Here is a 15276-nt window from a genome sequence, read left to right on the forward strand (position 1 = left end):
AACGGCGCGGGGGGGGGGGGGGGTATGTATTATTAATTATAGGATGTATTTCACGGAGGTCGGCATTGCTTATACTTTCTGCCTCGGTATTTCCTTGTAGGCTGTATTCTTTGATAGATGAACGGTGGACATGCTTACTCACACAAACACAGTGCCCATTAGTTTGTTTACATTATTTCAAAGGCACATGTGTTTTTTTCATATCCAGTACAGTAATGTGTTAACACAAAACTTGTTCTTAAGGAGGCATGACAAGCTAGTCAAACCACAGATCTCTTGAAAAGAAATCATACCTTGAGATTGAGAACGGTGCTGCAGCTCCAAATGTAAAGACACCAGTGAAATAGTCAGAGCTACATTTAATATTGAATTACAACCGAATGAAAGGACGCCTGCTTCCATCTACACGTACACAGAGACAGTAAACAACACGTTACTACAAAGGAGCCGTTGTCAAGCTGTGCGTGTGTGCGTTTTTCCCTTCGTGGAAAGTCCAGTTCGGTTTTTATGTGAAGCTCCAGAAATCTCTGAAATGTGTTTGCATGTACTTCCCGAGCTAGCGGGGATGTAGAGGTAGGGTTGCTGGACTCGGAAGGTTGGAACCCACTCGCTTGCCTACAAGAAGTGCGTTTTACATTCATTTATCATTCCGATGTGCTCGCTTTTATTTTGGGCGAGAGTTTCAATATTTCTGGTGGGTGAGAATGTGTTTTTTACCTTTCTTTTTGACATCAATCTCCGTAGCTGCAGCTGTGTGAAGCTGGCTGGACTGGCAGATCCCTCCCCTTCGGCTGCATTGCTTTTGGTAGGTGCGAAAGAAAGGCCTGTGTTTGCAAATATGCAGATACAGAGGGGGAAACAGTTAGTTCAAGTCTGAAAGTTGGGATGTCATCTTCCTAACGATCAAGTTTTCAGGGAAGCCGGTTTAATGTTTTTTCTTAACCCCCAAAACCCGCGGCACTGCAGATGTAGTATCAGGGCGCTGCAGGCACGGTTTCAGACCACTGAATCTAGACAAAAGGGAGTTTTACTAAAATAAAACTGGGAACAGTGCACGCTTGTGTAGGGAATGCTGTTTTGTACTTGGAAAAACGCGTCATTTCGCTTTAATGAAAAGCTAATCATGTTCTAATTATTTTCCTCTGTGTATATTTGAATATTAGTATAGTAACTTGGCTACCTTTTATTATTAATATTCAGCGAGAGAGTAAGTTTTACATTAATATCACGCGCTGCTGCAAACTTGCTCCTCTTTGGCACATGCATGCTGTAGTGCAAATATCAATTTGTATTCCATACATTAATAACGACAATACTAATAATGATGATAACAAATGCACGACTCGATTTTAAATGTTTATAAAGCAATTTGCCAATACACGCGTTGCAGTGCATAAGGTAACGTCTTGTGTATGTTTCACTTCTTGCGCTGTGGTTGTTTTACCTGCTGATGATTTATCTGCATTAAGAAGCACCCAGTGTACCTGCAGTCTAGCTCAGGGATTGATTGCAGACAGGAATGTGCTGCGACCCTTCGTTAATATTATTGCCGCAATCTGGCGATGGTGGAGGTTGTCACTATTGACGTGGTTAGAACACAAGCAGGAGTGATGATTGCACACAACTGACAAGACGATTTTTTAAATTTGTGATCGATAAATGGGATTATGACGTTTAACAGTTTTGTTATTGTTAACTAATTAGCGTGTTTCTTCTCCACCGGATTGTTTTCCTGTTCATAAGAAGCTAATGTGTGTGTAGTCTGCATTGCTAAACTAATGAATATCATTCTCGTCTCGCAAACCTCCCACGAGATGACGACGAGCAACTGCTCTTCACGACTCGTGCTGTGGTTCTCAGTGGCTTTTGTTCCCCCGGCAGAATAAGAGAAAAAAAAACAGATCAATAATAAATATTTTGTGTTTCATTTTTCTTCTCACCTCACTTTCAGAATTATATAATAACTTAATAACTGCAAAGACGCTGTCAATCACAGTACATTTGGGCTTGGAACACATTTAGTAATAATTCGCACCGGAAGACATTTTTGGGGGTTTTGGGTGCCGTGGGGGGTGGGTCATGAGTCAAGCTTACCTTTCTCGCTCAGGTAGTCTGTTGCAGTTATATCCAGGTGGAGATGTAGTTTCTTGGTTTGTTGCGGTGTCATATATACCCTGCGGTGCACCTGAGCTCGCTGTGCCTGAATCCCAACGGACGCAATGTAATATATATATATATATATATATATATATATATATATATATAATTTTGTATTCTATATAGCATAATAGATATGGTATTTATATTATTTTGCTTCTTTAAAAGTTCAGCTTTATGTTTTTCCCCTAAAACATATGTATTTCTTTAATTAATAACGATTGTGTTTTAAAACATTGCAAAGTAATAAGCAATGATGGTTAACAGTGTTTATAAATGTGAAATACTGCACATTTAGAATTAAATAGTAATATTGGCTTAAAGTACAAAATACCAAAACAAACAAAAATTGATGTCCTTGGAAATGTTAGGATTCTTTTACTTTCGTAATTGCATTTGTAGTTATCACAGTTACTGTGGTCATAAGTAGCCATAATTAAAATTACTAAAGTAACATAAATACACATACACACTACATATAGTGAATATGGACTGGAAAGGAGGCGTGTAGTGGGAAAGTATAGCCTCTGAAGGAAGAACTATAGTTAGCGACGGGGGATTATAATGCCCGAAGCTGCAGGCTGAAAGCATTGCCCCCTGGAGGGAACTATAGTTCTTCCCCAGGAACCTTTAATTTACCACTATGAGCCCAGGTCTAGCCCAGATTTGTTTTATGAATCACTCCAGAAAGTCATGTATTTGAAGTCCAGTTTTTTTGCCATATAACTGTAATATAATTTTTACAGTACACTTTGTGGCCTTCTCATTAGTCTGCTATTGATCTACTGTATAAGGACAGTGCAGACCGTTGTCGATAATTAGGTGAGAAAAACCAGACTATAGTTTTGATTAAAAGCTAGAGTGGTGAAACTTGTTAGTCCTGTGTTAAAATCATCAGAGCACTAAGCCTCCTTCATTACTTCAGTACAAGCTCTGCTGGCCAGCAAGAACTCAGAGCTGGGAGCTTTCCTTTTGAAGCTTTACCTCCCACCAATGTCTGCCTTCCAGCCTCTAGATACTGCTGCTTTTATCAGGTATTGTTATGCCATGCAAGGTATCCCTTCCTTTATCAGCGAGAACCTCAGTAATGAAAACACAAAGAGAAGATCAATTGTGCTGTATTATCCGTGTGGCTGTGCTGTAGCTTATTACATGTTATAAATGCCTTAGACACGTTTATAAAACAACAGCTTTGAATCCCATTAGAATTTCTCAAGTTTACACAGATTTCATTTCAAAGTGCTAAAAGAAATAGTGTTGCGGTAGAGCTTGCATGTTTACTTTATCAACAGCAACCCAGTCAGAAATGCAAGGGCCTGAGCAATGAGAAATCTCTTTTACAATGTGTAGCCAATGGGTGATCGTCAGAGGAGGGCTTTGCCAGAGTGGAAATCATTTCAGAGCCCTTCTACAAACTGAAAAGGCAGGACTGTAACTGTGGTGGTACACCTTTCTACCGCTGCTTTGTGTCTTATGAGGGAGTGATTCCACTTATACATACATTAAAAAGGCAACACAATCAGCTACAATTTCTCAGAAAATGGTGCACATTTTCAGTGCTCAGGAAGACCTCTGGGCTATAATCACACAGCTTTCACTCATGAGTTGTTTAAGAATAAAGTTTGATATTTATGAAACAGGTCTTTACTGTTGTGAAAGAAACCACCAAAAGCACAGAACAGTTTCAGGAATATCAAACCTGATTGTATTCATAAAAAAAACATTCTTTGAATAACTCCTGTGTTAAGGCTTTGTGAATAGGAGGCTTTCTGTTTAAAATATTAAAGATAGTACCAGCGATGACAGAGGTGTGGTGTCATCGCTTGTACTATCTTGTGTGGTGCAATGCGTTGATACAGCTCAGGTTTGCATCCTGTGCTAGTGGCTTCACTGCTGCTGTTAAACTGGAAAGCAAAGCAATCGTATACCACACTTGCGACTGCGGTTATACATAATTGTAGAATCAATATTAGATAATAGCACCAAAATGTAAACCACTATCTGTACAATCAGCAGAAGATTCATCACCACGGGGTACACTTTCACTGTCCAGTTTAGGAAACTATATTTGTTGTATGATTCTATATAGGGCTCTAGGAACATCTATGTACAGTATGGGGGGAATATTGAAAGAGTCTGATGCCTTTAACACATACTGTACACACCCTATAGCTATATTGCATCATACTTGTTTTGTTTGTGTTTTAAAGGGCTTTCCATAGTGGCTCGTTTCTAATGTTACTGTTTAGGGTCTGCGTTCAAACAATGGGGCCCTTGTAGGCTGATTGTGTCCGTTCACTCTGTCTGTCACACTCTACATGGTGAACAAGGTAACTGTCTTCACCAGACTTTCCTTACACACTCCTAACCACACTGCTATCGTTTCGATAAGCTCTCAGTTTTATAGAAATATTGTTAACATGTTCAAAACGTGGTTATGAAGACCCTGTCCTCTGTATGTGCGTACACTGTTTTTAAGTAGCTTTAAAGTTGAAGGGAGTTTCAGAGAGGGGCTTAGTAGGGCAGCCATACTGGTATTGTGAATAAAGCATGATAGAAGCTAGACGGTGGACACAGAAAGTGTGCTCTCTGATTAAAAGAGTACAGTAGCTTCAAAATGCATTTTCTTAATTTTCTGTTCCTTTATCCCTTATTGTTCTGAGTGCTTTATTGCAATGACTTTCAGCAATTCTAGGTGCTTTCACCTGAGGTGCCTGCCATAGACATGTGTAATGTAGGCTAGGTCAGCCATAGTGGCTTTATTAGTAAGCACCAGCGCCATCTAGTGCACAGCACTGCATTGCCAGCAAAACAAAAGGAGACTAGATCCAAAGTGGCTGATCACTAGATGGCGCTGGCTTTTACTTCATAATCTAGCCTATGTTGCATATATCTATGGCAGGCACCTGGAATTGAAGAGCAGCTCCTGAACGGAGGTGAAAGCACTATGTCAGAGATTTCAGAAAGTGCGATTTTTCACAATTTGATAATTCACAAATTCATATAATTTGTTGATTGTAAATTGTACAGATACTTAGGGCCCTATGAAATCTGTTTTATTATTTTGAATTTTCTGATTTATTTTTTCCTGATTTTTGATTTTTCTTGGTTTTAAAAATCATTAATTTGTTAGTTAGTTTGTTTTATATAACCACAAGTGTTTGATAGATTGACAGCAGTGATGAAGCTAGAAATGCATGAAAAAATATGACAAAAAAAAAACCTTTCTAAATGGTTTTAATCAAAGTGCTTTCAGAAAAAAGGGTACAAATTGGCACAATGTAATAGAAACAAACTAGGAAAATTGTAAATTTAAAAAAAAAATCAAATTGTAGACTTTTTTTGTAGTTTTTCTTTTCAACACAAGCTGAACTATAAAATTCAAAATATATTTAATGTTTTCATTAATAATTAATGACAAACAATGTAAATCAAAGCCTAAATATTTTGATGTATTCTAATTTAATAAAAAAGACACTTAGCACTTTGGAGAAAAAATGCAGCAACTAGCCCCTACATTCTGCAGTACTCATTACATTCTGCAGTACTCATTACATTCTGCAGTACTCATTACATTCTGCAGTACTCATTACAGCACTATCTGCTCAGAATGACTTATGGGTAGTCGTTTCCGCCCAAGTGATAACGGTAGCTAGCAAGTGAAGTGGCACGAGAGGCAGGGCTTTTTTAAATTAAAATCACGGTCGTGTACGGTGGCTGAGAGGGGCACAAATAGTTTTTTCATGCGTTCTCATGACATACTTCTTGAAGCCTCTTTATTTGTTTAAACTGATTTTATGGTAATGTCCTCGGGTGCCTAATTCCGTTTTTTTTCTCTGAATTCCGCGATTCCGCCCATGTTCTCCGCAGTGCGGATTTCATAGGGCCCTGGGTACTATATTTGACTATATAAGGGCCCATCACTCATTTTTCAATATTTAGTGTTTTTTGATATTAAACTTAAATAAAGAAACAGTTGCAATAAGACCCACTCAGTTGATAGTAAACATAGTAATAAAGTAAGGGAAAATGTATTTGAAGCAACTTACCAAATGACAAATGAATACATTTTTGGCATTAAAAAATATCCTGGTTCATTTTGTTTTCTTGTGGACAAACAAGTTAAATCTGTAAATCAAATAACCCCTAAGAATGCATCTTTGTAGAACCTAAAACCTAAAACCTAGTGTAACAGTGAAAGGGCTCTGCATGTAAATAAAGTCTGGGTGTTGTGTGTTTTGGTGGTGGTTGGCAGGGACAGGGTTAATTCCGCTCCCTGCCAAAAACATGTGAGAATGTGGCTGTTCCCAATCGAGGTAATTGGTGTTGATTGGGAGCAGCCATAAACTATAAAAGAGAGCTTCCAGCTCCATTAGAGAGAGATCACCAGGGAGCTGGGATAAGAAGTGTTTGGCTACGGTTGAGCTAGGTTTTTATTTGGTTTGGTTTGGTTTGGTTTGGTTTGTGCTGTGAAAATGAAAAGTGTGCAAAAGCGCTCAAAAATCAAAGTTCTGTGTCTGGGTCTATGTTTTTAAAGGGCAAACAAGCCGACGACAGAGAGGCAACGTTACACCTACCCTAAACCCTCTGGTTCTAAAGGAATACTGAGGAAGAAGCCTTCTTTACTGAGCTGTGCTCTACAGTATTCCAGTTCAGAATGTGTGCCGACCCTTCTTTACTGAGCTGTGCTCTACAGTATTCCAGTTCAGAATGTGTGCAGACCCTTCTTTACTGAGCTGTGCTCTACAGTATTCCAGTTCAGAATGTGTGCAGACCCTTCTTTACTGAGCTGTGCTCTACAGTATTCCAGTTCAGAATGTGTGCAGACCCTTCTTTACTGAGCTGTGCTCTACAGTATTCCAGTTCAGAATGTGTGCAGACCCTTCTTTACTGAGCTGTGCTCTACAGTATTCCAGTTCAGAATGTGTGCAGACCCTTCTTTACTGAGCTGTGCTCTACAGTATTCCAGTTCAGAATGTGTGCAGACCCTTCTTTACTGAGCTGTGCTCTACAGTATTCCAGTTCAGAATGTGTGCCGAGCTGCAGGGTTGCATGGTGTGTGTTTTAGTGGCATCATCCCAGGTCATTGTTTTGTTACCAAAGCTTAAAGCACGTCAGACTGCACACAGAGCACATGCACACACAAACAGGTCCTGCCTTGCTTGATGATCAGTTAAAGGTAATGCCAACATGACATCAGTGTCCCACGTTAACTTGACGTGAGGCTGTCATTTTGTGAACTTGGCAAACAGCAATGCAGCTGGCTTAGAACAGGGTCCTCCCTGGCAGTTTGAATACTGTTACACAAAGAAATGACTTGAGTGTAAAGAGGTGCTGGTTTTCATACTGGAGGACAGAGTGTCTGGCATTGCAGCGTTTTGATTCAGCACTGCTGAGATCTGTAGGACCCAATGGGACACACTTCTCAAGGGTTTGTTTTGCCAAAGGAAAGTAAAACTAATGTTACCAAACTAGGATCAAGTGAGCCTGAAGGTCAGTGTTAACACCGAAAGGTGCTTCCCTAATGGTAACATTGAGTTTATTTTCAACAACAATGGTGAGCATTTCAGACACATCAGTCCCAGTTTCTGTTTTCTGTATGAGTCTGATCGTTATACAAGGAAGAAGGTTCACCCAGATGTGCATAATACGGTCCCAGTGTTATCAAGGTGTTCTGTAAACCCACAAGAGCGTGCTTTATGTGGACCTAGCTAATAATCAATAATGCACAGCGTTCCATAACTGGATAAATAACCAGGATTGTAGCAAGGCGATTTACTATGCATTTCAACATCCAGAAATGTATTACCTGGCATAATAGGCAATTCCCAGTGAAGAACCACAAACTAACCTAAAAACAAAAAATAACAACACTTGATATCTATTGAAGAAGAGAAATACAGAACTAGAATGTAAAACTATGGAAACTGGGGGGGGGGGGGGGGGGGGCTGTCTGAATCATTCATAACTATTATTAACTCGACTGACAGACTCACAGGAATACTTTTTAGTGCCTCTGTTTGTTAAAGTTGAAATATAAAGAACATTTTTAAATAAAAATACATGACTGATTATTCCTGTTGGTACTGTTTCTGTAGCTTTACTATAAAAGTGTTATCAGCACAAATCAAAGGGTCTGACTCACAAATCTGAAGAACTGTTTTAATAGAGATGCTTCACTGTTCTTCATTGTTTTTCAGTGGACAGTAATTACAAAACAGACGTGAAAAGGTAACATGGTATTAGAATTTTTTTTTTAACATAATACATTTAAATATAATCTATGGTGACTGTGAGTAAAGTTGTTATTTAAGAAGAACTATTTCATACAATTCATCATTAATTTCTTTAAAATGTATAAGGCTGGGAGCTTGACACCCATGCAGTCTGCAGTCTAGCAAGCGCAACAAAAGAATCAGCACATTACCATCTGGTGCACTCCAGAGCATGATGTTATTCCATATCAGATGCTGATTTGAAGATTAGGTGCCAAACTTTAGTCACGGTCACATTTTCTGTTGAGCTCCATTCACTTACTGACACGCTGTATGACAAATAGCTGGACTGTCTGCTGTAACAGTATAATGATCCTCAGCTTGTTGCTACGTTTCCTGAAACACTCTTGCAGTGATATGCTCTTTCCAAACAGAAACATTAAGGCGACTTTGTTTGTTTTTTCTCTTTCGTTTTCTTTCAGCATAAAGGACGCCGATTATGTCAGCAATCTGAACTGCAGTCCAAGGCTGTTGGGATAAAAGACTGACTTTTGGAGCCATTGTTTTACCTGCTAGCTGAATTCCTCGCCCTGTGTGTAATAACATGTCTAGCGGCCATCAGGAAGGAACCAGCAAACCCGATGCCCTGGATAACAGTGACGACGCTCAGCCCACTGTCACCGAGAGGAGAAACAAGAGCGGCATCATCAGCGAGCCTCTCAGTAAAAGTCTGAAGAAGTCTCGTGCTTTGTCACAGTACTCCACCGTCAGCAGTGCTAGCTCTGTAAATGGACAATTACACAAAGGAAGCAATGTGGAGAAAAGCAACACTACCTCCACAACACAAAAAAACATTGCGCAAGTGTTGAACAAATTAGAAAGGGCTTCCGAAATCACAGAAGGACAGAATGGGTTACACTTCTCCCAGGCAGCTGAGCTGCTGAAACGGGCAGGGGCAGAACATGTGCTTCTTCCGAGCAACCAGGGGCCTGGGATCAGTGACATCGAGGCCGTCTCGGCCACAGAAGCCATGAATAGCCCTGCCGACTTCCCCTACATGGGGGGCTTTCCCTTCAACCCCGGTCTTTTCATCATGACCCCTGCCGGGGTGTTTCTGGCAGACAGTGCACTGCACATGGCGAGCTTGGCAGAGTATCCCATGCAGAATGAATTGGCATCTGCCATTAATTCTGGGAAAAAGAAAAGGAAAAGATGTGGGATGTGCCCTCCCTGTCGCAGGCGGATAAATTGCGAGCAGTGCAGCAGTTGTCGGAATCGCAAAACAGGCCACCAGATTTGCAAATTCCGAAAATGCGAGGAACTTAAAAAGAAGCCTTCAGCTGCCCTGGAGGTAAGAGAGCTTATAGAAAGAGACTAGTGAGTCCTGGAGGAATATGTATAAGAAATAGAGTGTGGGCATTTTGAACCGCTTTTCCCTTTTTCTTTGAAGCAAGAATGAGTTGCTAAGATTAACCCTATTTGTCATCTGACTGCAGGTTCGAAACCTGCAATAATGTTGCACCCAGTCCTGGGTTTTAGAACTAATCTTGATTAAGTGTGTATTTTTATCAGCAGCCAGGTTTGAGCTATCAGGCCCCTCACCTATAGCTTAATGAAGAACTATGTGAGTTGTATTCATGCTGTGATGAGTGCAGTTAGTTCAGAGTAAATTTTTGCAGGAATCTGATTTCTCAAACAGTGGCACCTGAAGCTGGATTAAAAAGTATAGCAACGGTGGAGCCATACATTTTGATTTGTTCAGGCCCTGCTCATTTCAATACCTTCACAAGGGCACTTCTGTGCAGTGGTGCAAACTTGAGTTTTAGCTTTACCAAAACATGTAGCATTTAAAACACAACACCTGGGTTTCACTTACCCTACTAGGCCCTATATATTTCTCAACATACTGGATTACTATTTATTATATATTCTGTTCACACATGGTCGTCGTTTAATTGTGGGATGAAAAGAAACAGATTCCCCTGCAGAAGTTGTTTGAACTCCTCAGCTGAGCTTCATCTCCTTGTGTCATTCAGATAGCAGCTCCACTTCACAGCCCTGCTGCTGCTCCTGTTTCTGCCTTGCTCCTCATGCTTGTAGCTCCAGATCTGTGCAGGGGAAGCTCTTTGGTTTCATCCCACAGTTGTTTAGCAACCTTGGGTACATGTTAAATATCAATGCAAGCAGAATGATTTCAGTAAATATATAACGCAGGGATAGAACACAAGAGACACTTACGCAAATGAACGAGTCATTCTAAACCCAGCGCAGTGGACAGGCACTTCAAGGTTAGAGTTGAAATGAACAAGTCATTCTAAACCCAGCGCAGTGGACAGGCACTTCAAGGTTAGAGTTGAAATGAACGAGTCATTCTAAACCCAGCGCAGTGGACAGGCACTTCAAGGTTAGAGTTGAAATGAACGAGTCATTCTAAACCCAGCGCAGTGGACAGGCGCTTCAAGGTTAGAGTTGAAATGAACGAGTCATTCTAAACCCAGTGCAGTGGACAGACGCTTCAGGGTTAGAGTTGAAATGTTATGTTTGCTGGTTTCTTTTATCGAAGCTGTGGATTTCACCAGTGTCAGTTACAAAGCCCTGAAGAGGCGTGTGTGCAGCCCGTGGTCAGGCTGTCTGGAGCCCATGTGTTCCTGCAGTCTCCAGCAAGGAAAGGGTTCCATTCCACAGACACGCAGACAGCAGGACTGCCAGCCTGTTCTGTGACACATCACTTATCCTTGCTGTCCAGCCATTTGTTCCCAAGTACTGTCATTCTCTAGTTCAGATTTTTTTATTTTTTTATGTCTTGGTTTTGATTATGAGAAGAAACATTTCAGCATAGCCACAATCAGTGTATGAGAGGTCTTGTAATAATCACCTTCAAGCCACAGGCAGTTCCAGCAAACCAATGAGGGCAGAAGCTGAAAAGATTGTCTAGTTCATTTTCAAATCTAGCACATACTTTTGTTTAATGTTCAAACATTAACAATGCCACGCTTTTCACAAAACAGTTCAGACTAGCAGTAAGCAACCCATTTAACCTGAGGCTTGACTTATTTAATAAAGTGAAAGAATAATGCTGCTTCCAGTGTTGTAACTCACCTTCATGCCAAGGGTCCTGCAACCCTTTTATTTATCTATAGTGGTGCATTTGAAAAATCTATATTATAATTAAATTATAAAAAAGCAGCAAAGAACCAAAATACACTTCAAATAAAAAGTACAGCTGGTTAGCACTCCTGTAAGCTGGGAGTGAGAAGTGAAATGAATGGTCATTTTCAACACAATAGGGAAGGCTGAATATCCAATGTGTCATACTGGGTTAATGGGTCAGTGACAGCCCCCAATGTGCTAACACTTCTGAGCTCGCAATGGCACTTGATCCATTTTATAAAAGTGTACCCACCTTGTACTCTCTGATAACCTTGGGCCTAGGGTTGCATACCCCTGATTTATACATTCACTCTGGCTTTGTGATGTATTGCCAGGTATTGACTATAATTAACAATCTTTACTAAGTAATAGGCCTATAAATAATGAAGTCTGGCTCAGCCAATCAAAGAGCCTGATTCACAAACATTCCATTACATCAATTGACAACAAATGTGCTGCAGATTCATACCTGTGTCTTAACATATATAAATGTCTTGCTGTTCCTCAATATGATTTGTACTGTAGACCCTGCATCTCCTGACCTTTTTCAAGATGGGGACAACTTTGAAATGTCATAATTTGTTCTCCAATGATTGTTAAGATGCCCTTAAAAAATACTTTTTATTTTTTTTAAATGACTGAGAAAAATGACACGTGTTTTCCTTTTTATTAGTGATTGATTCATTTTAACATTAAATATGTCACCGTTTTTCAGCTGTGGGAACAGATGGAGGAATAGCAAGCAGGATGTTGGGAGAACAGAGTGTGTTTGGGTGTGGGGGGAGGGGAGGCGCATGACCTCATGTGGGAAGTTTCACTGGACACCTGGGATTAGTTCATGTGGGAAGTTTCACTGGACACCTGGGATTAGTTCATGTGGGAAGTTTCACTGGACACCTGGGATTAGTTCATGTGGGAAGTTTCACTGGACACCTGGGATTAGTTCATGTGGGAAGTTTCACTGGACACCTGGGATTAGTTCATGTGGGAAATTTCACTGGACACCTGGGATTAGTTCATGTGGGAAGTTTCACTGGACACCTGGGACTAGTTCATGTGGGAAGTTTCACTGGACACCTGGGATTAGTTCATGTGGGAAGTTTCACTGGACACCTGGGATTAGTTCATGTGGGAAGTTTCACTGGACACCTGGGATTAGTTCATGTGGGAAGTTTCACTGGACACCTGGGATTAGTTCACAATTTGGGAACTCCAGCTTTGGCACCTCTGCCTGGGTGGCATTACTGCTGAACTCATGTTTTCTGGTCCTTTTGTCCACTCAAATTGTTCATGTGAAAGAGCAGTATATTAAAGTGTTACTGAACATTTCTAGAGTTTATAACAAAACACATTACTTACCTGATGTGTTGCACATATTGCTATAATAATATATTTTTCTACTCAATAATTTTCAGTATAATCATTTATATATTTTTATTTACAAATCTTTTATCATAAAACTGTACAGTGCAATTTAAGCAGAGCACAGAAACCAGGACCAGAGCACACAGCTGGAAATGAAGTGGAGATAGACTGAGGACAGAGAGGAGGAGACACTTCTTCACACAGAGAGTGAGGGGATGGAATGGGTTACCTAGTCATGTTGCTGAAGGAGACACTTCTTCACACAGAGAGTGAGGGGATGGAATGGGTTACCTAGTCATGTTGCTGAAGGAGACACTTCTTCACACAGAGAGTGAGGGGATGGAATGGGTTACCTAGTCATGTTGCTGAAGGAGACTCATCTTCACACAGAGAGTGGTGCGGGATGGAATGGGTTACCTAGTCATGTTGCTGAAGGAGACACTTCTTCACTCAGGACAGTGAAAGGGGGGGCTCGTCTGTATAGGATTGGTTAGTATAGCAGACTGTATCTCAGAAGAGAGATACAGTGACAAAGGAGGCGGGGAGACAGACTCAGAACAGTGAAAGGGGGGCTTGTCTGTATAGGATTGGTTAGTTTAGCAGTCTGTATCTCAGAAGAGAGATACAGTGACAAAGGAGGCGGGGAGACAGACAGTGAAAGAGGGGGGTTGGATTGGTTAGTGTAGCAGACTGCACCTCGCACCTACAGTTACATCAGGCTTCCAATTCATGACAAACGATTATGAATAAAACTATACAAAGAATCACAATTGCATTGAAAAGATACAGCTGTGTACAACACAGCAGCAGCAGTAAGTAATATGTTTGTTATAAACACTATGCAGTCACCAGCAACAGTAAGTAATATGCTTGTTATAAACTATATGCAGACAGCAACAGCATTAAGTAATATGTTTGTTATAAACGCTATGCAGATAGCAGCAGTAAGTAATATGCTTGTTATAAACGCTATGCAGATAGCAGCAGTAAGTAATATGTTTGTTATAAATGCTATGCAGTCAGCAGCAGTAAGTAATATGTTTGTTATAAACGCTATGCAGTCAGCAGCAGTAAGTACTATGTTTGTTATAAACGCTATGCAGTCAGCAGCAGTAAGTACTATTTATGGTTATGAACTCTATGCTGTACATGTTCAGTGAGTCAGGTTCAACAGCACAGTGCTGTCTATTTCCAAGGATATAATGCTATTAGTCTGAGGCTTCAATTACTAGTAGTGGATAATGATTAGGTGGGAGGCACCCGTGGAGCCTCTCATGACAAGGGTAGCTGCACCAAGAGAAGCCATTTAATGAGGCTGATCCAGTGTGGTGCTTCTGAGCATTGTTTAGCTGCCTGCACAGTATCCGTATGCAGGGTTCAACCCAGGCTGAAAAAACCCGATCCGCCCAAACATCGGAAAACAAAAATAGACATGCATTAAGTGAAAAGGTTACCTGTTTTGTTTTTTTTGTGAACTCCATTAACCCTACGTTACATTTCCCCAGTCAAATCGTAGAGTGCATAAATAAGCACGGTAATTTACCATAATAAAAAACAGTAATGAAAAAGAAAACGTAGAACATAAAAAAAGAGCGACTAGATATAGTCAACGAAAGACAACACATTATTCAAATTCTTTGTCAAATTCGTTAAAAGTGCTCCCGGACAGAACTTGTTAGCCGTCCAGTTTTATACATTCCCAAGCTTCCTCCCGTGAAAGCTGCTTTCTTTATCAATCTGTCAGCCTCATGCAGCTGAATGGTGGTCTCTATGACAGCCTGTGCTACAAAAACACATAGAAAATAATATTTATTTTTTACAAAAGGGCAATCACAGCAGGTAAGCCAATTGAAATGGTATTTTGCCTTTTGAAAAATTGAGTAAACTACACTTTACAGTAAAAAGCTTTGAAACTTAGCCCTACAGTATGTATACTGCCCCGGTACACCTTTCAATACGTAGCATTCAGGGGGAATTTCCTTTTTTAATCCAAAGTCTGAAATAGAAATGTATTTTGAAAAGGTAAGGTCAGTGTGGTGCGGATGTTAATGACAGAGCTTGCAAGACCTTTGGGATATACCAAGACACCAAAGAATCATACTGTAAAACAGGACACCGCCTTGGCTGCAGCTGCTATTGCAATGGCTGCTTTTTAATTGTTTACAATGTCATGATGCCCTTAAAGAATAAGCAACGGGGTTCCGAAAAATATAGCGTTACACATCCCTGCATGCAGCTACAACTGTTTAAATATAGCGTTACACAACCCTGTGCAGCTACAACTGTTTAAATATAGCGTCACACAACCCCGTGCAGCTACAACTGTTTAAATATAGTGTTACACAACCCCGTGCAGCTACAACTGTTTAAATATAGCGTTACACAACCC

At 40.4% G+C, this 15276-nt stretch overlaps 1 protein-coding gene across 5 annotated transcripts in view; it reads left to right on the forward strand.

Moving 5' to 3' along the window:
* Positions 1-340: 340 nt before the first annotated feature.
* Positions 341-15276, forward strand: part of LOC131699412 (CXXC-type zinc finger protein 5-like) — a 29135-nt gene continuing 14199 nt past the window's right edge. The window contains exons 1-3 of one of the 5 annotated variants that reach the window (XM_058996021.1): positions 351-624; positions 745-805; positions 8855-9723. In XM_058996021.1, coding sequence (XP_058852004.1) covers positions 8977-9723 — 747 coding nt within the window. In that variant the 5' untranslated portion in view covers positions 351-624; positions 745-805; positions 8855-8976. Of the gene's footprint in view, positions 806-8854; positions 9724-15276 lie in introns of all 5 variants that reach the window. The other 4 variants (XM_058996024.1, XM_058996022.1, XM_058996023.1 and 1 more) reach the window with 4 other exon arrangements.

The sequence above is a fragment of the Acipenser ruthenus genome, chromosome 22, assembly GCF_902713425.1.
Source record: "Acipenser ruthenus chromosome 22, fAciRut3.2 maternal haplotype, whole genome shotgun sequence".
NCBI classification, from domain to species: Eukaryota; Metazoa; Chordata; class Actinopteri; order Acipenseriformes; family Acipenseridae; genus Acipenser; species Acipenser ruthenus.